This window comes from Ambystoma mexicanum, chromosome 3q (assembly GCF_040938575.1).
Source record: "Ambystoma mexicanum isolate Mex_15411 chromosome 3q, UKY_AmexF1_1, whole genome shotgun sequence".
In the NCBI taxonomy this organism is placed as follows: Eukaryota; Metazoa; Chordata; class Amphibia; order Caudata; family Ambystomatidae; genus Ambystoma; species Ambystoma mexicanum.
The window spans coordinates 900,966,318-900,991,191 of NC_090926.1; the positions used below are offsets into that span (position 1 = coordinate 900,966,318).

General features: G+C 46.4%; 1 protein-coding gene across 2 annotated transcripts in view; it reads right to left on the reverse strand.

Moving 5' to 3' along the window:
- The window catches only part of PRKCA (protein kinase C alpha), a 1,912,272-nt gene that overhangs the window by 493,537 nt on the left and 1,393,861 nt on the right, over positions 1 to 24,874 (reverse strand). For both annotated transcript variants that reach the window (XM_069655048.1, XM_069655049.1), the window contains exon 8: positions 3,497 to 3,590. In XM_069655048.1, coding sequence (XP_069511149.1) covers positions 3,497 to 3,590 — 94 coding nt within the window. The remainder of the gene's footprint in view (positions 1 to 3,496; positions 3,591 to 24,874) is intronic.

Genomic DNA, 24,874 nt, shown 5'->3' on the forward strand with positions numbered 1-24,874 from the left:
CCTGCTTTTCTTTTTAAAGTTGTACCACCGGCCGCACGCGTCTATCCTGCCCCACATTGCCGGCAACATCAGCTTCAGCCCCATGACACTCTTGGGCAATGCTCGCCTGACGGGCCCAATGAGTAGGAAAGGACCTTTCTGCGTGGGTAGCAGGACGCTGCCCAGTAATCTCCCAATAGACACAGTACGTCATGGACTGACTTTCCGTCGACGTCATCATTCTAGTACTGCAGCTGCTGTGAATGGTGCTCCGGCTCCACACAATTGTACTCCTTTCACAAGGATGACTACGTTGACCGGCGCTCACAGCTTGCAAAATCTTCATGCCAGCAGCCGCCTTCTCTCCATCTCACACTCCCTCCGACAAATAGGGCTCTGTGGAAAGCCCAGCTCCTCTCTGCAAATCAACGCCGCCTAAAAGGCAATTGCTCCGGTAAGAGCCCCTCAACTCCACCACTCTCCAACTCATAGCAGCAGTTAAACAGCTGCCTGTCCAAACAGGAGTGACAAGGCCACCAAAGCCATTCTCCTTTGACCTGCCACCTGGAGGCCCAATGTGTCTCTCCCAGGCCACACTATTCCCTTAATTGAGGAGTGGGGCGGTGGAAGTCTCCTCTCCTGGTCTCACGGTTCCTTTACTTCATCAGGTGCTGCTCCCCCTGAACAGCTGCTGCAGGTTCCTGGCTCCTACCCTCCAAGCCAGCCAGCTCGTTGCCAGTGGAAAGATCTGTTTTTGGTGAAGAAGACTCAGAGACACCATGCTTGGGAAGAGTAACTTCTTTCCTGAAGTCCAGTTGACAAGGACACAAGTACAGGTACGTTCTTGGGTAAGTTACAAGGGATCCAGAGGAATCATCCACCAGCACCCTCTCTCACAGGCACTCCGCTCACCAACCGACAACCAGGGAGCACTCAGAGGCACTCATAGATAAACATTCCACAGGCATTCCACTTATCCTGCATGCACACAGCACCAGGGCAGGGGAGAACCAAGACATAACACTGTGCTCCTCTGCTGATGTCTGCAGAACCAGGAGCAACTGGTGTCTGTGCGTGGCAGCTTTCTGGATGTGCTTTTTTGTGTACCCTTTGCTTGTTGTGTGGCATTCCAGTGTTCGACTTGTTTGTCTGAGCTGATTGTGTTTGTAGTTTGGTTAGAGTGATGTGCGTTTTGTGTGTTTTGGTGGGTTCATTTACTAGTCCTCTGGCCGTGTTTTGTAGGTGAGGAGTGTGGGTTGTGTGGGAGATATGTGGTTAGTGGGCATCTATGTTATAACAACATATTTTTTATTGCGCGTTCCAAAAATTTGAATTGTTTTTTCGAATTTCCATACATTTCCTCGAAGAAAAAAAATCTGGTTGTTCCTGCAGGTCCCCTTCACATCCTCCACTTTAAAAATGACCCCAACTAAAGTCCCCCTCTATTTTCCGGGGAAATGTGTGTACATTTAATTTAGAAAACGAATTGCTTTCTGCCTCGCAGTGTTTGTGCTCAATACGTTCATGCAATACCGGTTTTGGGTGATCTCTAGTTATTTGTAGTTATGTTAGTGTTTTCCATTCTAATAGAGTCCCTTGTTTTCGGTTTAGGATTGTGTGGGGTGGGCGCTCCGCTCAGGGAGTGGTTGTTAAATGGCTGATCAGTGTTTATTTCGGCGAGTATGGTAATACCAAATACACGCCAACTAATCAGAAGCACTTTGGTAACTAGAATGCATTTGTCCTTTTCACATACATATTTTTCCGAATCTAAATGCATCAATCATACCAATGACAGGTGTATTCAGCGGAGAAGCGCTTCTCCTTTGTTAGAGCCGCATATTGGAGAAACCATTTAGAGAAAATTAATTATCCTTCCGGTTGGATCATCGAGCAATTGAAAAGTGGCCATCTGATTTTTCTTCTCCGTTACATTAGCCAAGGAAACGTGTGTGCCCAGTTAACCCAATCCACACCCTTCTATTTCACAGGTGGCGCGGCTGTTTAAAATGAAATATAGAAAACAATCCTGCCCCACCCCTTGGAATTAATTCGAGATATGCCTGCATTGCATTCGCTTTCCACCACCTCGGACACTCAGGAACTGTTATTTTTCTTTCTAAATAAGTCTGACCCATTTCTACCTCCTCTCAGAACAGTATTTCCTTAAACAATCGGGAAAACAGTGGGCATGTGATGTCAACTTCAGACCGTTCTTCTGTATTAAGGCCCTCCCGAGCAATGCATGTCCCCTCCGGTGAGCACCATGTAGAACAAAGATGGCGGCCGTCAGCACACGCAGAAATGCACCACCAGCAGCACCCTGAAATTTCACACAAAAGTAGCAAATCTACCCTCGAGTCTCAGTTACCCTCTAAGTGGACTGTTCTGTGTTCCAGGTGGACCAGCATCCCAGGAGAGAGGTGCATGGGGTAATGGAAAACTCCAGTTGAGTTTCTAATCAGAAGCCTTCAGCTGGACCAACAAACTACAGGGCAGAAACGCCAGAAACAGCAAAGCTCCGCAAAACAGACACCCTGGGACACGCTTGAGCTCTCTGGGTGCACAGAAAGGGATGGGGCTTCCTTCCAAGCGGGAAATAAAGGAAAGGCCGCTCAGGGAGGAGTTGAATGAGCACGGACTATTTTTATTTATTCATTTTGCGGATATTTGTAAGGTGCCTATACAACAAATGGTGTTTCAAGGCACTATGGAGGATCTTGATGGCACTGAAATTAACCTGTGCAGCCTCCAACTACGCAAGTAAACAAAAATGCCATGTACCTGCAGTCACCCATCTGATTGTTGAGGAAAGCAGATAGAGCTGGCTATGAGGGGTGGGGAGGGCAAGAAGGGCCACACACACAATGTAACAAAACAACATCAAAGTAAATTGTAATCTCCCGAGGCAGGCGTCGACCAGTTCATACACCCATGTCTGATCGTGGCAGATACTCAAAATAAAGTGGGCACAAGGAGTTCTTTTTTCAAGAGATGGGTGCATGCCCTATTTAGCATGTTCACGCAGAACAAATTAGAAGTGAGCTGCCGAGAATGAAGCCCCAAGGGCACTTCCAGGGCATGCATCGTGCCAGGCCAGCAAGCATTTCAGCATTTTCAGACGCAATGTGTTTACAGGTGAACTTTTCATCACATAAAGTAATAACACCCGATTTCTACTGCAAACGTTTGCCCTTTTAAAATGTGTTAGAGGTAGATATACACATTTAAACAGAAAATAAAATCCCAAGGTTGGTTTGATAGGTCCTCAGACAAAGGAGAGAATGAAGTCAGCATTGCGAGCGCTCCAAATTGTCACAGTGCACAATGCTGGAATAAAGAATAGACTGCAGCAATACTATAGCGTGCCACCTGAGGGCGCTGCAAGACCGTTTGTATTCCACACAGAGCCATTATTATCGCGATTCATGTGAAGGTTATTCGAATGGGGCCATCCTCAGCAATCTGCGCGGAAAGAGGGAAACAGGTGATGTGGTGACTTGATTTCTATTCTCACCTCAAACTTCTGTCTGAGTTCCACGTTCCCATCATCTGCGTCCGGAATGGGCACGTTGTAATATTCACCTTCCTCTTGGTTGAGCAATTTGTACCTGTAACAGGAAACATGACACTTATTTTTCACACCCGATTTCATTACATGTTTATTTTGCAACTATCAGAGAAACAGATACAATTGTGTTATATTTAATAATGACTGCAGGATACGAATGAGTTACCTGTAAGTGCAGTCCTCCAGCGTTGGTATCTTTCAAAGATTCACGTGCTTGAACTATTCCCCACCCACAGACTGGGAAACCCTGGCACATAACACTTGCTATAGCAATACATTGCTTACAGACACAAAAAAGCAAGGCTTTTAACTTCCACCTCATCCACCTCGCTTTGATCTTTTCTGCCTCTGCCAATGAGGCATGCAGGGTTGAGCTCCCCTGCAGGAAGCCTTCTTCTGGTTCTTCACCCAAGTCTCGTGACAGGGAATCTTTCTAGGCGTTAGGAGCTTCCCCAGTATTTCTTATAGCATTTGGTATTTAATATCTTCTTGTACTGGAGGATCGTTCACTCCGGCCACCTCCAGAATCCCCATGCATTTTTAGGATTCTTGGAAATGAAAACGTCAGGTCTTCAACCCATCCCCCCAACCAGCGGCCATGTAGGAGCAAAGGAGCCCATTAGCCCAAGAAGTTGTTATTTAAAGTTTGCAGAAATAATGAGTGGAAAGCTTTTTTCTAATAGACTCACAAGATGCGTGCCTCTACTGTATCCTTCCCGATAAAACAGAACACAGAGATTCTTAAGGGGGTTTCTCAGAAGGCACTACCGTGCTACAGGTACTGGAGACTTCTCATGTTCATGGAAAACATTAGGGGTGCCTCTTCTGGGGAGCAAACTGCCAGGATGGCCCCTGCCCCCCCTACACTCCAGGATGTCAAAAAAGTAAGCTCCTTTATAAAGGAGAACCTCTTGGGTGGAAAGAAGTGTCCCTACTTCTGCTAAATTAAAAGGTTCCAAGAGCCGCTGAGTCCCTGAGTTTAGTGGGAATCCTAGTGGTACAAACTGCTTCCAAGGCTTACTCTGACTGCCGCGTGTCGACTGCGTCATCTACGGAATACTTGTCCACTCAGCCACTGCACAGTCAACTATGAGGTTCTCAAAGCAGCCATGGAAATCTTTATTGACTAGCACGTCTACAAGGGGTTTGTCGACAGCAACTCATAGTCTATGAATACCGAGTAATGATGGGTGGTGTTGTTATCGTTAAATTGGATATTGTACATCACCACCGCAACTGCTACCACAGCTAACAAGTTCTGCAAAACAATGCATTGAGAATCATTAAGCAAAAAACCAGGAATCAGCACATCAGCGAAGCCAGGAAGGAACTTCACTGGCTAAAAATTGAAGAGAGAGTCCAATTTAAATCCCTCACGCTCACGCATAGATGTATTTTTGGCAAAGCCCCTGCATACCTGAAAACTAAAATCATTCCATACAAACCTACGAGAGAGCTAAGATCAGCCGAACAAAGTCTGATAGTGGTAGCTCCCTTCAGACTTAAAAACGGCCCAGGTAAATCCTTCCCTATAACCGCAGCAGGCCTTTGGAACAACCTCCCTGGCCAGTTAAGGATGGAAGCCAATTACCAACACTTTCGAAAATAACGGAAAACCCACATCTTCAAGTAATATATACTACAACCTGCCCACCTACCTATACAGCCCTAATGTCTTGTGTTACGTGTTTTATTGCCTTACTTTTTGTCTTTGTGTTCTTGTCTCTGCGCCCTGAAGCTCAAGAGCTACCGGCGCAATGTAAATAAATAAATAAATAAATAAATAAACAAACAAACCCAATAACCGGTCTCCGCGCACCAAAGTTTTGCTGTTCGGCTGCTCGGGATAGAGAGGAGGAAGCTGCTGTGGCCAGAGCCACGCCCCCAACATCACTGCTGCAAACAGCAGCTGTAAACACCTCCTGGGGCGCATGAGCGTAGACGCCTGCACTTAAGTTGTACTGTTCTGGCTTTTTGGCTGCTGGGGATAGAGAGAAGGAGGCCGCAGGGGCCAGAGCCACGTCGTCATTCTCACTACCGTGACCTGTGCATGTAAAAGCCTCCCCAGGTGCGCCAAAGCCTGCGCTTAAGTCGCGCTGTTCTGGCTGTTTGACTGTGAGGAGTGCGAGTGTGGTATAAGGACTGCTAAGGATTCCCCAGCTACAGATGAATAGTAAGTCAGCCCAATTTAAGCCATACCTAAGGTGGCATATGTAGGATTGCTGCCAGTATTCACAGGGTTTCTTTAGTTGCAGAGGGCATCCGGATCTCACTCCCCGAGTGAGAATCCCCCACAGGCTTGTAAAATGGGAGGGAGCAGGAAGAGAAATACAAGTACTGGGCTCAGAGAATCTTAGTCAACTATACCGTAATGTCGCTGGTAACGTCGGATCTTGAGTTGGCGAACACCTGTGGAATCTCCTTGACTAAGAGTGGAGACTGTTTTTTTATTTATCGACCGCAGCGCTCTCTAAAAGTAGGTTACTGTTACTATGGCAGCAGGAATGCGAGGGCGGGGAGACGGACTAGGGCGGTCCCTTGAGCCGGTCCGGCGTTTCTCCATCAGTATGCAGGTCATTGCTTTACGTCCAGATTGGTTGTAGCACAGAGCTGCGAGAAGGGCAGTTGATGAACTAGCCCTCTCTCTGAAAGGTAATGTTTAGAATAAAGTGAACAGATGTGCGATTTTCACTTCCCTGCTATTTTGTTACATCATGCAGAATGAGTCAAACAATAGTGCATAGTTTTTATTGGCCGAAGCCATGTTATTTATATGTCACACTAGCACTTTTCTTCCCAGGGATTGCCTGAGTAACCTGGAAAGCGGAGTTCATGCTACAGTATACCATGTACAAAAGAAAATTATTAAGGTTATGAAGTATTAAGGAAAGCAGTGTTAGGAAGATGAATGAATGAGCAAATCCAAATGATTTATTATTATGCTTTTGGTGTTTGACTTATTTGTCTACGTTTGATTGGCATTAGATATCTTAAGGTGAGGAAACATAAGAGTGATGCTCAAATAGAATGTATGGGTAGAAACCCCAAGCCATAAAAGGTACTATGTCAAAACCTAAAGCGACAATACGGATTTTGCTTGCCTAAGGGTCTAAGAGAACGGGCAGCCAATGGCCCCAATTTAGGAAGTAAATATCCTGATCTATGAGGGTAAACAAAATAATCCGGATATAGGGGTTACCCAGAATAAGGAGGAGAAAGGAGCGGAAACTACAGCAAACAAAACTATCCTTTGAAAATTCTTCAAAGACTACCTCTAAGGCAGAACAAGCTACATGTTATGATTGTATCCCTACAGCTAGGCCCCACTTGAACACCAAGCAGGGGGCGTAACTATGAATTTCCTGTTGAAGTACATGGCAACTTCGGAGGTGCTAGTAGTGCCTCCATTTCTCAACATCCTCCATACGGATAGCAACAAATCACAAACTAGTCAAACAGAAAGTCTTTCCCCAGCTATCATTAATGAAACCATCCATATAGCACACCATTTCCTTCCCATACTAGAATTGGACAACCCAGAACCAACCATGATTGAGAGGGAGACTTGCCCCCTGAGAAGGGTCAGAAATGGGAGGTGGATCACTTTGTGAAGTTTCTCAACAAATGCCATTTTATTGTTTTATAAGGTTGGATAAACACCTCACTATCCCTAACCTGAGGATTTCCCTGCCTAAAATAAAATAAAGGAAACATTCTTATAAAGGATACCTGTCCCTCACACTTATACAAATAACAAATAAATAAGGAAATATATCACAGTTCAAAATTAGAATTCAAAATGCAATCAGAGTCTCTCTTCATAACCTGGGTGAATTCCCATTCCCTAGGTTTAAATGTGATTCTGCTTCATAGTTCAAGAGAGAACACAAGGAAATCCATATTCGCAATAAACATTCCAATACAGTTCCAGGTAACTAATTTGTGAACAGAAAAGTTCCAACATAGAACATATTAGTATCTTCATCTTCTTTACTACAATGATTGTCTTAATCAGGATTATTTGACACTTTAACAATCCAAGGAAATATGACTTCTCTGTAATAGCCTTGCACGGCTCTTCTATAATCTTTGTCTTAGTCAGGATGCTTTGCCAATTCAACAACTCAAAGAAATACAACTTCTCTGTATTGGCCTTGTATGGCTCTTCCAGCACTTCCACAAACAACTTAACGTTTCTCTCTGTTTCTCTCCAGCTTGTAGCACGCCTTCATCTTTTACTTGGTCAGCTTCTCTGCCATGCCTATTATCTCCAACAGTTAACCAGGTGGGCATACTCTCCTGCCCAAACAGCTTTCCACTACTACAAGTACGTTTTGTGGTCAAAGTCAACTGATGAGCGGGTACAACAGCTTCACAGCATTCAACAAATTGCAGCCTCATATAATTCAACAACCTTTCAGGGAAACCAAGATTCACATTGTTGATGCTCTTCAATACCCTTCTGCAAATGATGCTCCCGTCCTCCTGGATGTCTTCTTCCAGAAGAGCAGCCCATTTGCCACTCTTGGTTCCCCACTGCACAAGCAACCAAATACATTTTGAGATAGGGTTTCTTCCTCCCTCTACCCAGGCTTTAGCAATGTGTTTGTGTCTCTCCTTGTACCAGATGTTGTACACAAGAAGGGCAACAATGTCCAGAGTTCATGTACCTTGCATTAGCCCCCTTCTGCACTTGGCAATATCAGCTAGTGTAAGGAACTCATGGTGGCAACTGTAAAGACAGACACAAGTGATCACAGTTCAAGGGTGTTTCATAAACTGTAAATACAGGGTGGAAAAATGCCTAAGCTAAACCTAAATCTAAGATGGGAGCAATTTCGACCATCAGATGAAAAATAAGGCAGTCCGTGTGGCGTTTTGTCAAAGTAAAAGAAAAACCTATTGACATTTCCTTACAACTAATTACATAAAGAGTGTGGGATAGGGTTTTCAAAAATAAAGGAAAAAGAGGTGTTCACAAATAATGAGTCAGGATGTGATTGCCTTGAGGTCTCCATGCCTCACGTTTTTAGCACGGGACAAGGTGGGACTCTGGAGCACAGCACACGCACAGGTCTTCCCAGCATGAGGCAACAATTACATATCCGCTATCAGGTTCTTCGATGGTTAAGTCTCTTTTCAATAAAAAGTCTCTTGCCTTGGAAGCCTGATGTTCTCAACAAACGGACGCCAAGTTCTATTCCACAAATACTTCGGGCGATGGCTTCACCCATGGGTCCCGCTCTTTTAGGCGCAGACACCTGGGTCCCCCTCTTTTGAGTGCAGCCCCCTCACAAGTCATATTCAACAAATTAACCAAACAGTTCCTTTCTCAGTGAACATTGGGTGATAACTTTCCTACCCTGGATCTCTCTTGGCTGGGCTCGGACCCTAAATGACAAGGGGGACACTTCACTTCCCCTTATGTTGCAATACTTCTTGCTTTCACAAATCTTAATGTCTTTTTATACAGCAGCACAGGATTCACCCCTGTTTGTCGGCCTCCTCTGCTGAGTTTACTCCGGCCACCTATCGCAAAACCGTTCACTGTGGACATCTCACGGCAGGGTTCACTTCTGTCTACATACTGTTCTTAGGGACTTCAGGCTTTGCCCCTTTTTCTAAGCATCCCTCTGCCAGGTTCACTCTTGCAAACCTTTACTAAACCGCTCACTGTTCATGCGTTCATTTCAACAAGCGGGATTCATTCCCCTTAGTTTCCCAATTATTTATTTATTTGTTGCATTTATAAAGCACCTACAGTCCTGAGGCATCGAGGCGCTGTTTCAAGAAAATGTCTTAGTTGCCTGACGTTGATTATTTGTCAGTCAAAGACTTTCGATGGTACAGAGGATTTTACAAGACCCCTGTATAACCACTTTGACCTCTTCTCGCCTTTTCCCAAGGCTTTCTCTATATGGTAGTTTTTACCATCGGGTAATCGGCCAGAGTTTCCGGCGTGAGCACCCACCTGGTGCCGGACTCCTCTGTTGCTGGCTTCCCCCCTCTTTCATCAACAGTATAGTTTTTCTTTTCAAAGTTCAAATTAGTCGTGGGCTATTTTTCGTTCAACACAGTTCAGTTTCTTATCGGCACTCCTTTCGTCTCACTGGTTGTGATGAACCGCTTGGCTTTCCTTTTACTTCTTCTTGTAGTCAAGGCTGGTACCACTGAGACAAGCGGCTCTCTCCGGCTTGGTAATCAGCTGAGGAGGGTCTGTTTTTACCATTGACATCTGCTGCAACACGCGCTGGCTATTGTTCGCAAACTTATTATTTCTTCTGCAGAGGTTCCACAGGCTTTGGTTGAAAAGGGCAAGGTCGACTCTCTCCTTGTCACCCTGCGCCATCTTTCTCCTCCTCTTGAACTGCAGTGCTGGGGTAGCTCTCACGTAGTGCGGTCTGCCTTGCTCGTCCTGTGCTCTTGTGCTCCACCTTTTATCCCTGTGGGGAAAGGAAAGGGCCGTCAGGTGTGTGCGATTCTGGTCAATTGCCTGACTTTTTGCCTGACCCTTGTATTGGAACATGTCAGGTAAGCAGCTCTGGACTTAGTCTGTTGTCTTTCGTGGTGTGAGAAAGTGTGCATGTGGGGGCTGAGAGGGTTAGAGATCTATAAGTGCTAAAATGGGGAAAAGGTATTATATGAGATGGATAGGGTTTGTGAAACAAACTGGACTGACTCAGATTATTCTCGTGAAAGCGACAGGGGGAATTGTGGGAATGGTAATGTTTTGTCAATGCCGTTTGAGAGTTCGGAAATGATAAGAGGGACGAGATTGGTAGGGTTTTGTCAAGGTAGATTGGGTATTCAGGAAAAAATAAACACAGGGACGTGGAGAAGAATGGTTGAGAGTATTCGGGCGGAAAATAGGAAAATAATGATTCTGGGAGTTGTGGTTTTTGAGGGTAGCGGGGTTCCGAGTTGGTCTACCAGAATGGTCAGCGTGGCAGGATTTTATTAAGGAACTTCTTTGGGCAGAAGGGAGGTAGCTCTGGAATAACCAAAGAAGATTTCAGGGATTTCATCCTGCTCTTCATCTTCCGTGGTAGAGTACCGCGTCTCATCTGCAGTATTTCCCCGAGCCTAACCCTGGACTCCCCCATCCAGGTGATCCTCCCCTGCTCGTCCACTCCTATGGTTGGGTTCTGAGAGTGTCGACACTTTCCAGGCCATCTGAATAAGGGCTTCCCGAGGTATACTTGGGAGAATACCCTCAAGTTTCTCACACTAGAATGTACTTTCCTTTCTTGCAAGTTCTCTTGGCTTGGGCAATGCTTATTAATGTCAACTCTTAAAGTTGTCCCATGAACGGCTGCATTTTTCCACACTTTCACACTTTTAAAGTTAGTCTATTGGCTTTGATTTCTTAGAGTGTGGTTGCTTTTCCCTAGTTTGGTATTCAAAACCAACTTGGGAATCACTCTTTCTCCTAAGTAAATGCTGCTGCCGCTGTTTTACAATAGTTTGTTGTGCACAAGCAACGTGTGATGCACTTTCATCCACACGCAAGTTCAGCTTCTGCTGTTTACTCACCTATTTCCAATAGAGAGTGCTTTGGGGTTATGAACAACCTGTGCACTCACCAGAATAGACTTGCGCTTCTGCTTTCCTCGCCGCTCAGAGGACATCAACCTCTGCGGCTCCTCTCGATCCGACAAACCTCTCTGGTAAGTCTGCCTTCATCCACACCACTTCCAAATGTAGCTTCTCCTGCTCCTGGGGCTCTCTGGTGCACACCAGCCATTGGGGATGGCCTCAAGTACCTGAGGTGCATGCCAGCCACCTGAGACAGCCTCCTGCATGCTTACCTCTGTGCAGCCTCTGCAAACCAGGTTACAAGGGGGAAGGATTTCGCCAGCACGCCTTCTACTGCATGACCGCTGCAGTTCAGATTTCTGGATGCACAGACCCTCTCAGAACCAGCAGTTAATATCTGCCCAGCAATGGTCCCAGCCTCTTCCCACCCCTCCAACTTCTGATTGGGCTGCCAGCACGGACAATGCTGCTTCTGCTTCTGACTGCTTCTACTTTTTACGAACAAAGCCATCTCTCTAGCCTGCACCTGAAGGAGCTGTTTAAGCCTCCCAGTCTCCCTTAGGTGTGGGTAATCTACACCAACGAGCTGACCAGTACGACAACATTGTACCTCTTCATCCCACTTCCTCGTCGCAGTAATTACGGAATTCTGGGTCTTCAAGTGCCTAATGGAAAGATTAGGTTTTCTTGTTTCTGTTGTTTTACAATAAGCCATTAAAAGAGTGGGGCTTCTGTGAAAGTTAGACATGGGGGTTTCCCATTCTTCCTGACCTGCCCCCCACTCATGTGATCCCTCAGCAGAACACCAACCCCAAGGCCAGGAACAGAAAGTGTCTGCCTTTCCTTGGCACATGAGAAGCGTCCCAGGTCGGGTTTTCTGGGGGAATCATTGCTGATTCAACTTGGGTGTTAGAAATAGAGACTCAGAAACAAATTAAGATGATTGGGGCATAGACACAGCTACAGACACATTACATTAATGAGCTGAGCTACATGGGGTGTTTGACGTGTGCACTGTTTGAAAGTGGGGCAAGAAGTGCCTGGTAAATTGTTAATGGAAATATAAACAGAAATGGGAGCTATGACTAAAACACAGACTGAATTAAAGAAGGTGTATATTTTAAACAATCCTAGCACAGTATCTAAGGAAAAGGACCATCAACCCCAGTAAGCATTTTGATCCAATCAGACCATAGAGAATCATGTCAGAAATCATCCTTGCCCTCAAAGGGGACTGAATAGATCAATAAGCACAGGCATTTCACTAAAACAGGGAACTCGCACTAACCGAGAAAACCACAAGATTCACCACTGCTACAAATTAAAAGGAAAACCGCCAGGCCCACAGGTAATAGGACAACCTGAGAGGATGAGAAATTAATTTACATAATCAATGAAATATTCGAGGACAAGTAGAGCTGAGTGAACCAATGCATTCATTGGATACGTCATAAGAAAGACTGCCTATCTATGGTAAGGGGTGATATTGTAGATGCCCGTCATGCCCATGCAGCCAGTGAAGAGGATCTAAATGACATCACGATTTCCCTGGGAAAGGCCATTTGAATGCATACTTCTGTCTATTCATGTGCGCATGTTTTCACCACCAGGCCTACAGATCCAACTTAAGAGCACGTTAGTAGCAGTGATAGAGGAGCCCACTGCGATACTGCTCCAGTTGTAAATTCTTCTGTCAACTGTATAGAGGGGCCCATCCTACGTAAACCGACTAATTGACATACGCTGCCCCACTTACCAGGTTGAGCAAGTGCTGAAAGCATCCCTGAACAGGGACATACAAATACATGTGGCTTTAAAAAAAAGCCACATGGGACATTGCTGACATGGCTAAAAGATTGGGTGACCTTCATCAGAACCCGCGATCTAATCTGTTTTTAAGAAACGTGGGCTTATAATGCACACCGTGGAGGAATACTCCAATTATCTGGCAACCACAACTTGGCTGAAATGTAAAATGGGGCTGCCTGGGGCAGGATGGGTAATGCACATGGGCAAAGGTACATCTTGTTGCCCTGATAAGCCCATTGGTTACTAATTCCCCCAATTTTCAGGGGTTTCTCATTGAGCTACCAGATAGAAGTACTAATCTAGCTTGTAATGTTTATAATAGAGCCTATGATATGGGTGGAATGGGGACCTTCAATAAGTTGGAAGGGCTGATGGATAAATAGGTACATGAATCTAATGCCAAACCAATTGTGCTAATCCTTGGGGATATGAATTTGCAAATAGAACCACTTAGCAAAATTAAAGAACTAGTAGAACAAGAAGAGAACATATGGGACATCCCACACTTAACAGAACCATGCAAGAAAAATACTATAAATATGCCCTACCATCAGCAAAACTCTTTTTTTAGATCGGGAGTAGGGGCATGCAATAGCCAGCTACAACCTGACACACTTCCCGTACCAACGTTTGGAAGTGGGAATTAAAGTTTGATCATATCTAGCTGGAGAATCACAAAATCTTTGGAAGTGATCACGAGAAATGAAAGCGACCACAAAGCAGTTTGCCTGACACTTGTTACTCAAATTAGGGGAAATATCACCAAAAATGATACCCAGGTCTTACATCCCACCAATAACAGGAGGATCGTTAAATGGCATGATTCAGATTTAAAACCAAAGCTACCACAAGCTTACCAAGAAATTCTCTTCTTACTGGAAATCAAACTATCATTGGCGATCAGACTATTATAGCTTCGGACCCTACAATATCTGCACTGTCAGCTCTACATTTCTCCAAAGCCACAAAAGTTGTGGCCGATCTTCAGGTGGCCAGAAACACTTGGTAAGATCGGGATTGCAGGGATGCAAAGGCCAAATTATTGAGGGACATCAAATCCAGGGATAAATGTAGAGGTGAGTAGAATGTATTTGGAGGGACGCACAAAGTAAATAATTTCGAAAAAAGTTAAAGGAGATCAATGCTATTTTTAGGTTAAACTGCTAAATGTATCCCTGGCTAAAGAGATAAGTCAGAACAGTAGTACTACAAAGATATCATCTGAAATGAATCGGGCGAATAGCAGTGCACTCTTTTAGGAAAACATCTCTTATATATTCAAAAAAGTACTAAAACGACATTGAAGTCAACAAATAAATCATTTTGTTTGTTTTAATTGACACATGTAATGTAAGGTAAAACACAAAGGCCCTCATTACGACCCTGGTGGTACGGGGTAAATGGCGCCGTAAAAGGTACCGGAGCGGTTTACCCCGTACCGCCTCATTACGAAGTCCCCTCATGGGACCCAGGAAGCAACGCCTGGTCAAACCAGGCGTGCTTACCGGGTCCCGCAAGGGGAAGAGGGAGCAAACAACGGGCCAACTCATAATGGCCCGTTGTTTGCTCCCTCTCCCATTCCCATTCAGCCCTATGGGGTCTGAAATGGGAATGGGGAAGGACCGGGTCCGGGTCCTTGGAGGGAGGAATTCCCGGGCCTTCCGAACTTGGAATGGCCCGGTAATTCCTCATTCTGCCGCCGAGGTCGTAATGAGGCCCAAAATTTGAGTTTACATAACACTCCGTAAGTAAAGTGATACAGTTTGAATACCCAAATCCAAAAAGTAATTTAAATCATAACTTGAAGAGTATGACAAATTACAATTAATTTTGGAAAAATCCAAATGTAAGTTGTGGACAGAATAGATTAATGTGTCCTAATGGAGATTTCCTGACACTACGCGTTTCGAGAGCGATTCTCTTCTTCAGGTGATGGAAACTCAAAGCCTTCCTAAAAAATAAAGAGTTTAAATCTAATAACTAAGAAGTAGGCAACTATTGCGAGCATAGATTACAACTTGTAAACTGACTCAGATGCGAAATAAGTTGAAAAAGAACTGACGTGAAAATTCGTAAATTCTGGTTCACACCAATGTGGTGTGTGTTGGAGGTCGCTAAAACCAGCGATGGTCTGTCTTAAAGCTGGCATGATATTATAAGCCCCCTATAAGGTTAAAATGTGGGGTCAGTCCAGTCACTTGGAATTAAGATGCTGTATAATGTTGACATCTAAGAACATTGGTAGTAAGAAAAATTAACTTAATTGTTATGTATGCTCATTGGCGTCCCACATGAGGTATTGCTATTCACTTTCTTCCAACACTGTTGCTGTAAGGCAAAGGACAGAGTCAGTAACTGAAAGAAGAAAGGTGTATCCCAAAGGTCTGAGTGTTACTCTCTTGTTCTTACCTCTATTCTGATTTGTAAGTATTCTGAAAGTGAAGCGCGGGCGGGAAGGCAGCGAAAAAACACAGCCTCCCATCCCGTGTTCACTTGTAAGTAACTGGGATCTCGTGACGTGTGGCCACGCCGAAGCGTGGTGCCCTAGTCACATGATCGCGCTCACATGCATATGTGGGCGGAGGGAACGAATAAGTATGGCCATCTTGTAGTGATTATATACCAGTATGGGGGTCATTGGAATACTATGGTGTTAAATTTTGGAAAATATTATGAATGGATATGGGGTGCAACAAATCACACAAATATGAAACTCTGTACCCAGGTTAATACGCCTAGATATTTGAGAGGTAAAGTGCACTATAGAAATAAATAAACTAAAGAAAACAAAGTTAATTCATCCATATAGTAATCACGTTATTATGACATCAATGTAACAATGTATATCATTCAAAACTGAAACACAGGCGTTCATTGTCTTCTGTATACTTGGAATGGGAAAACAATATTTGAATGATATACCTACATACGAGTTGTACATCAGGCAATTATCAATAATAAAGGATTTCTGTGCCTGTTCCATATTAATGTGATTAGACATAAGCCAGGTCACGTAGTCGTGCTCAGGTTAGAACCATATAACTATAGTCCACTAACAGTCATCTTGTTGGTGATACAACACAATATAATGCATACATTGTCTATTTGTTCAACTTATTAGACATAGTACAGTGCAAGTTTCTGAACAAATGGTCTAACCTTAACCTGGTCCTATGCATGTCTTTCACTGAAAGAATTCTACGAAAGAAAACTGATAGCGGGAAATGTATTGTCAGCGAGTAGTGTGGCTAGAGAAAACAAGATAGATCATACTCTGTGTTCATGCCTCTCAGAGATAGTGTATCCAACCGTTCAATCCACACGATCTCTTTATGGTGTAGGATCCACACTAGGTCTCCCCCCTACGTGGTTGTCTGAGCTGTTTTAGTATCACAACCTGCACTTGAGTCACTGAATGATGAAAGTGAGTTTGAATGTTGGGCTTATGTTCTGTCCAAAGTGTTTTGGCTTTACGGGTGGTAATTCGTACATAAAAAAAGCCACAAGAGCATCTAACACCATGCGCTACGTTAGTAGAGTCGCAGTTAGATGTGTGTTTCAAGGTAAGAGGTTCATTTATTTATTTCATTTGTAAAGCGCACATACAACCCCCAGGCATTGAGGCACTTTTGCAGGTACAAGTCAAGGAGACATGCTTAGTCATACAGTAAGGTATTTGTCAAGCAGGCACAATGAAGCAGGGCAGTAGTAAAGTTATACTGAGACACAGCATTCTCATGCATGTTGGTCATACTGTATTGTGGTATGGTAAGGTTAATTCGCTGACATGATGGGCAGGGTGGGCAGGCGGTGGGATAGGAGAAGAGCTGAGTTTTTAGAGCTTTGCGAAAGATCCAGTTGGATTTCTCAGCCCTCAGGGAGTGGGAGGGGTTATTCCAGAATTTGGCAGCACGTTAAGGGAATGGGAAGCCTCCAGCTTTGCACCTCCTTACTTTGGGAACAAGAAGTCTATCCGTGTATGGGGTCCTGATGGCCCTTGATGAATGGGCTTTGGTGATTCCTTGTGTGAGGTAAGGGGTCGCTGTGCTGTAGAGGCATTTATGGGCGATGGAAAGTGTTTTAAAGGTGACCCGCTCCTCTTCTAGCTGTGGAGATGTGTTCTCATTTCGGGATATTGAGGGATGCTCTCAAGGCGTTATTTTGTATAATTTGTAGTTTGTTAATATTCCCAACTGAGGTGCCCGTAAATAGGATGTTGCAATAGTCGATCTTGGAGCCAATGATAGCCCGGGCAATGGTAAGGTAATTAATTTTAATGAGAACGCGTCTGGCTGCATTTAGAACCTTAATGGCGTATGCTTACTTGCTTGGACATGGTGAGTGAGGCGTCATAGTAGACTCCTAGAGTCTTTACTGTAGTTGAGACAGGAATCGCACACTGGTCGATCTGGAAGGATGTGTATTGATTGTTGAGCGACTTACAGACATTGGGTGTGCCGACAATTAAGATTTCCGTCATGTTGCTGTTGAGGCAAAGATGTTGTTGAGGGTGATGTGTCATGCATAGGACCAGGTTTGCCTGTGTAGGGGTGATTCATGGTATTACCTTTAATGATATCATTGCAGTGTTGGCAGGGTCCTACAGGTACAGGGTAAAGTACCCCTAAAGGACCTAGTTAATTTTCTTGGTGCACTAATGTCCGCTCTAATAACTAAGCCACAAATAGCTTGACTCTTTTTATAGGCAAAAATTGGCACTTTTGGAAATAGCCTCACCAGGTTTGAATCAAGGTGCAATATATTCCAATTAGATTTTAGGATCCTTTTAATCTGGGAAATCTGGTTTGAGTAAGTGGTCATATACACTAAATTTGAAGAAGAATCCTTCACTTTAGGCGTTGAGTTAATAGTACGAGTAGCTTCACTGGCTTTGCGGGCAGCTTGTTGGATATTGTTCATGGAGTATCCTCTTTCCTGAAAGATGTCAGACGATTCACAGGATTTATTTTATATATTGTTGGTTATCTGAGATTATGCGCAGGTACCTTAGAAAGTGACTGAATGGAATACTTTCAATTGTAGTTCTTGGGTGAAAGCTTGTAGCAAGTAGAATAGAACAGTGTTCAGTTGGTTTTGTGTAAACTGTAACGTAGAGGTGGCAAGATATGGAAAGGAAAGGACCTTCCTTACTGAGAACAAAAAAGCGAAATCTCTGGAAACCTGGCAAGCTCTTAATAAGGTAGTCCAGCACAAAATTCCTCAGGAATCCTGGAGGATTGTCTCTGAAGGTAGTCGATCAAAGGATAATCCCATTCAAGCTGCCATTACAGAGAACAGTCGTCTGGGGCACTTTGTGGGCCTATATTCTGAAAAGAGATCTGATTGTCTAAAGCGCCAGGAAGTACTGAAACTGGTCGTCAGTAATCTAGATATAGTCCCATTAGAACTAACAATTGAGGCGGAACTAGTAGCCATAGGTATGAAGTCCTGAGGTAAAGCCGCAGGACCTGACGCCATACCGGTAGGTCTCTATTTGAATTAACCTGGAGTTTTGGCACCATATCTTTTTTGTTTTTTAATGCTATTCTCAAGACCGGCAAAAAAACACCAACCTGGCAAGTACCGGATATAGACCCAATTTTTTAAAAAAAGGGCCGTGGCTTAACCGGAAACTATAGGCCGAGCTCTACTGGATACCAGTACCTAAATGTGTGGGAAGATTCTTCAAAGTAAACTAGAAAAAGTGGATAATTGAAACCGATGCCCCTAGCCATCCCTGAGACCAGGTATTCAAACTAACTTTGATCCTGAACAAATATGTGAACATCAAGGGGGGCAACAAGTACTTATGTTTTGTACATTTAAAGGCGGCATTCCACAGCATTCCAAGATCTGGATTATGGTGAGCACTACGGAACAAAAAAGTTCCCCCACCACCGTTGAAGGCAATAATAGAGTTAAATGAAGACATAATGGCAAGAGTAAGATAGAGTTTGTGTGGGGGGGTATTGAACCATTCCTGGTTAGTAAAGCAGTCAGGCAAGGTTGTATCCTGGCTCCCCCTTCTTTTTAACTTATTTTTTGATGGGGTGTTAAATTAATATCCAAACTTTTTTTCAGATGCTCCTGGTCTTGGTGGTGATAGGATCGGGATTTGATTATTTGCAGACGATGTTGCAATTATATCCTGAACACCATCGTGCCTTGCAAGATTAGCATATCACTGTCACATTTTATAAGAAGCAAGGCCTAGAAGCAAATACAAAAAACCCAGAAGTGAAGTGATGTGATAGACAGCAGGGGCCTCGCACACGAGTAGATACTACCATTGATGGAGAGGAAATAGAAGAGGTTTCCCACGGTTATTATTTGGATGTTAGATTCTCACAGGACGGGACATGAGCGCAACACTCCAACAAGGCAAATATGACAATAGGCAGAAAGTGTAAGGGTATGTTATGTCTGGAGATAAAACTCCATTAACTTAAGTTATTACAGGAAGTTACTACAGGAAGACTATACTCTTGAGACTTTGTGTGAAACAAAAAGTATCCTGGGAAGCTATATCCTTGAGACTGTGTGAACCGAGAAGTATCCTGGGAAGCTATATCCTTGAGACTGTGTGAACCGAGAAGTATCCTGTGAAGCTATATCCTTGAGACTGTGTGAACCGGGAAGCATCCTGGGAAGCTATATCCTTGAGACTGTGTGAACCGAGAAGCTTTCTGGGAAGCTATATCCTTGAGTCTGTGTGAACCGGGAAGCATTCTGGGAAGCTATATCCTTGAGTCTGTGTGAACCGGGAAGCATCCTGGGATGCTAAATCCGTGAGACTGTGCGAAACAAGAAGTGTACTCGGATGGTTTTTTGATTGAGACTGCGTGAACCAGGAAGCGTGCTCAGCTGCTATAGAGCTTGAAACTTCATGTGAACCAAGAAATGCTGTATCCCTGAGATTATTATTATTATTGTGTGTGAAACAAGAAGTTTGCCGAGACACTATAGTCATAAGACTATGTGAAACAAGAAGCATGCTGGGTACTGTATCCAGGGGGCCCGTGTATTACAGTAGGGATCTTGGATAAGGACATTAAGTCACCTCGGGAAGGCCTATGCACTTGTTTACTTCTCCATCATGACACTTTCAGTGCAGTTGCACCAGTCTGAGTTAAAGTAAAAGAACTTTTATGCCTGGCAGGCATCATTAGCGCCCCGCCACGCCATCTTGGGGGAGTCTTTTAAGGACTCCACCGAGCCGGTGTGGTGGGAGAATGCGCGTCAGGTGCCCTATTGTCATTAAATGCGTCAGCTCCCTATTCAGAGGATTACTGCCCCGTTTCGATGCAGGAGCAAGGCAGTTTTCATAAGAATAGGACGCTCATGCATTAGCAAGAGCACCCTATTCCAGTCATTAACTCCCTGCTCAGGCACCGGACCGGGGAGTTAAAAAATAAATGGTTGCCCCCCGCACCCGCATTGACCAGGGGCATGTAGTGAGGGGGGTTGTACATTTTTCTTAAACCGCCCAGGGCGCTGTCACCGCTAAGGTCATCACTGCCGCCATGAATCCATCCTATACAATAACTCATGAGAAGAGGCACCTAGGAGAGACTTGTTTCTGAAGGCTCAACCTTCACCCTAAGGAAGCCCGGTGGCACCCACGAGAACCAGCAAACGTTAGACCTTTTCTTCTGTCCTATGCATGCACTGGCAGCAAGTCACATCCTCCAAGGGGATCGGGGCTCTGTTCTGGACCCCAACGAGCCATTCACGTGAGTCTAATACACATAGGACCAGGGGAGACGACTTATGAAATTCCCGGGGATTGCCCAAATATAGCAAGTGACATCACCAGCGGGTATATGACCGCATTTGCACGTTGTCTCCAACTTGTTGCTAGGGGGGTGAGGTTGAGCGCTGAACAGGGGAAACATTGGTTAGCATGTACTGCATATACTAAAGTTAAGTAAGAAGGAACAAGTTACTTACCTGTAACTGTTGTTCTCCAGCATGGGTCTGGCATGGATTCACATGCTCATGAATATTCCCCGTCGTCATGCTGGGAATCCTCGGTAAAGAAAAAATCAGTATCAGTTTCGTTTCTGATCTGTGTTTCTTAGTAGTAACCAATCACTGATCTCTGGGTCATACTGCCCCCAGCCAATGACTGCCCTCTCCCTAAGCCCCGCCTCTGGCAGCCATCCTCAGATTTAGTAGCACGCAAAGTGGCAGTATGACCAAGTGAAGAGCCGCAGAGGGGTAGGTGGGAGGGTTCGCATGTGAATCCATGCCAGACCCATTCTGGAGAACAACAGTTACAGGTAAGTAACTTGTTCCTTCTCCAGCATGGGGTCTGGCATGGATTCACATGCTCATGAATAAAAGAATAGACAGCAGTATACACATGCACAACCACGGGAGGTGGGAAAGGCTCAACATTAAGCATTACATCCAAAACTCAACATTAAGCAATTCTTACCTCCTCACCAGGCTCACCTTAGGCGAACAGGTTGCGCAGCACTGCTTGACCGACCCTGGACTCCTTCCTGGAGTCCCGATCAACGCAGTAGAATCATGTGAAGGTGTGTGTCGACTTCCACGTAGCAGCCCTGCAGATGTCCAGCAAGGGCACACCAGACAGGAACGCCGTGGTAGCAGCGATCGCTCTGGTCGAATGGGCTCTCGGACGGCCGGGCAGTGGTCGGTTTGCCAACCGGTGACAGTGCATGATGCAGCCAGAGAGCCATCTGGAAATGGAAGTCTTCGAGAGAGCCTTCCCTTGATTCACAGACCCAAAGTTCACAAACAGTTGCGACGTCTTCCGAAAACTCTTTATGCGGTCCACGTAGAACTTCAGCGCTCTAGCTACATCCAGCGAGTGCAAAGTCCTCTCGGCCAGCGTCGAAGGCGACGGGAAGAAAACTGGTAACACCAAGGGCTCGTTGAGGTGGAAGTCCGACGGCACCTTGGGCATGAAGGAGGGATGCGTCCTCAACACCACCCTCGTGTCATGAAAAGACAAGTATGGAGGCTTGCAAGATAGGGCTTGGATCTCTCCCACTCGTTGTGCGGAGGTGATGGCCACGAGGAACGCTGTCTTCCATGACAGGAACTTCAAAGGCGCCAAATGCATAGACTCGAATGGGGCCCCCATGAGCCTGGTCAGCACCACATTAAGCTCCCACGCCGGGGCAGGAGCCTTCACCGGCGGGAATGATCGGAATAGTCCCTTCATAAATTCCTTCACCAGGCGATGAGACCACAAGGACGCCCGTCCCGTAGTCCTGGTATATCAGGAGATGGCAGCGAGATGTATTTTGATGGAGGCGTGAGCCAGACCAGCTTTGGCCAGCGACAGTAGGTACGGCAGTACTTGAGGGGCCGTAATCCGCAGAGGGTTAATCTTCTGTGCACGGCACCAGATAGAGAACCTCTTCCATTTATGACCATAACACTTGAGAGTTGAGGACGCTGTGGCTTTTGCAAGAACCTCTCTGCAATCAGCCGGTATATCTAGCGCTGCAGGAGCCAGGCCTGCAAGTTCAGCGACTGGGGGTCGTGATGGAGAATGGCGCCTCCTTCTCTGGAGAGAAGATCTGCGTCTGCCGGCAGCTTGACTGGCGGGGACGTTGACAAGTCCAGAAGGTCCGGAAACCAGATCTGCCTCGGCCACGCCGGTACGACGAGGATCATTCTGCACCAGGACTTCTTGAGTTGGTTGATGAGGCGGAGCAGCAACGGCAACGGAGGGAACGCGTATAGAAACAGGCCGTCCCAGGGGAACGAGAAAGCATCGCCCATGCTCCTCGGCTGTGGGAACCTGCTGGCAAACCTCTGGCACTTGGAGTTCTTTGCCGTCGCGAACAGGTCGATCTGGGGTTTGCCCCATCGTTGGAAGAGCCGATCCACCTGGTACTGGCGTAGTTCCCTTTCGTGGCACGAGCGCAGCTCCCTGCTGAGTGAGTCGGTGATGGTGTTTTTTATTCCTGCCAAGTGGAAGGGACCCAGAAACATCCCGTAGTCGACGGCCCAGTGCCACAGATCCTGGGCCTCCTTGGATAGGGCTGGGGATCTGGTGCCCCCTTGCTTTTGTATGTAGAACATCGTGGTGGTGTTGTTGGTGAAGATCCTCACCACTTTGTCCTTCAGGGACGGAAGGAACGACTTGAGCGCCCAGAACACTGCTCGGAGCTCCAGAATGTTGATGTGGAAGGACCTCTCCTCCGGGAGCCAAAGGCCTCTTGCGTGGAGATCTCCGGTGTGGGCCCCCCAACCCTCCAGAGAGGCGTCCGTCATCACCGTCTCCTGAAACGCCGAGGTTTGAAAGTCCGTGCCTGTAGTGAGGTGAGCACAGGTGCCCCACCATAGGATAGCCTTTCGGAACTCCTCGTCGAAAGGGATCCTGTCCTCGAAGCAGCCCGTCGCCTGAAACCAGCGGGCGTCGAGGAACTCCTGTAGCGGACGCATCCGAAGTCTGCAAAGTTGGGGTAGTTGATGGCGAACCCCAGTTCCGTGAGCAACCAGACAGTCCTCGCTGTGTGTTCGACGGCGAGTTCCCTTGTCCTTGCCCGGATTAGCCAGTCGTCCAGGTAGGGGTAGACGTGGATCCCCTGCACGCGCAGCCGCGCCGCCACTGGTGCCAGACATTTGGTGAATACCCTGGGTGCCGACTTTAATCCGAACGGTAGGGCTCTGAATTGGTAGTGGCGTCCCTGAACCACGAACCTGAGAAACTTCCTGTGTCCTTTTAGAATGGGGATGTGGAAGTAAGCATCCTCCAGGTTCAACGACGATAGGAAGTCGCCTTCCTCCAGCTGTCCCAGCACGTGCTGGAGGGTGACCATCCTGAATTTCTGTGCCTTGATGTATTTGTTTAAACCGACACAGGTCCAGGATGGGGCGCCAACCGCCTGTCTTCTTTTTGATGAGGAAGTACCTTGCGTACACTCCGGAGCCTCGGATCCTCCTGGGGACGAGCTTGATGGCGCCTTTCTTGAGCATCGCCCTTACCTCCAACAGCAGTTGAGGGACATGATTCTCCTTCCTGGCCACGGGAGGAATGCAAGGGCACTTCTTTTGGAATTCCAGCGAGTGCCCATTGGCCAGGGTGTCCAACACCCAACGGTCGGTGGAGATGGACTCCCACATGCTGATGAACTTCGTCAGCCGGCCTCCCACCGGGGAGCTTCGTGGGGGCCAGACAACACGGCCGGGTCAGTCTTGCTTGGAGGCGGCCTCCCTTGGCCTCCTTGGCGACGACGGCGGGATCCCCCTTGCTTGCCGCGACCTCTGTAGGCCTCCTGGCAAGAGGAGCGGGCTGCCTGGCGGTAAGTGGAGGAGCCACCGCTGGATCCTTTGGAGGCACCCTGTCTGCCTCCGGAGCTCCGAAAGGTCCGTCAAAGTTGAAGCACCCCTAGCGCCCGGGCCGTCTCCGAGTCGGTCTTGATGGCCTGTAGAGACTCGTCCACCGCCTTACCAAAAAGGTTGTTGCCGTCTAACGGCATGTCCAACACTCTGGTCTGGATGTCCTGGCGAAAGTCCATCGCCTTGAGCCATCCTCGTCGTCGGAGGCAAACTCTGTTGCCCAGTTGGCGAAATCCGGTATCGGCAATGTCCGTTGCCACTGTTATGGCGTGATCCGATGCCACCTCGCCTTCCTGCAGAATTTCGAGGGCCTCCGCCCTCTTGTCGTCAGGCAGGAAGTCTAGCAGAGGAGCTATCTTGAACCAGAGCTCCCTGTCGTTACGGGCCACGATCGCTAAGGCATTGGTCGCCTTAATCGTCGTTGCCGCCGACGAGATGACTAGTCGTCCCATGGAGTCCAACTTCTTGCCCTCGCTGTCTGGCGGGGAAGTGGAAGTTGAAGCCGCTGCACCCGCCGCTTTCTTCTTAGCCGCTGCCGACGACAGAGTCCGGCATGGGCTGGGCCCTGAGGCAAAAGGGGCGGCATCGGGGACTCGGTACTTCTTCTCGTACCTGTCCTTCTTGGCGGGCGTCGTGGAAGGCTTCTTGAGGACG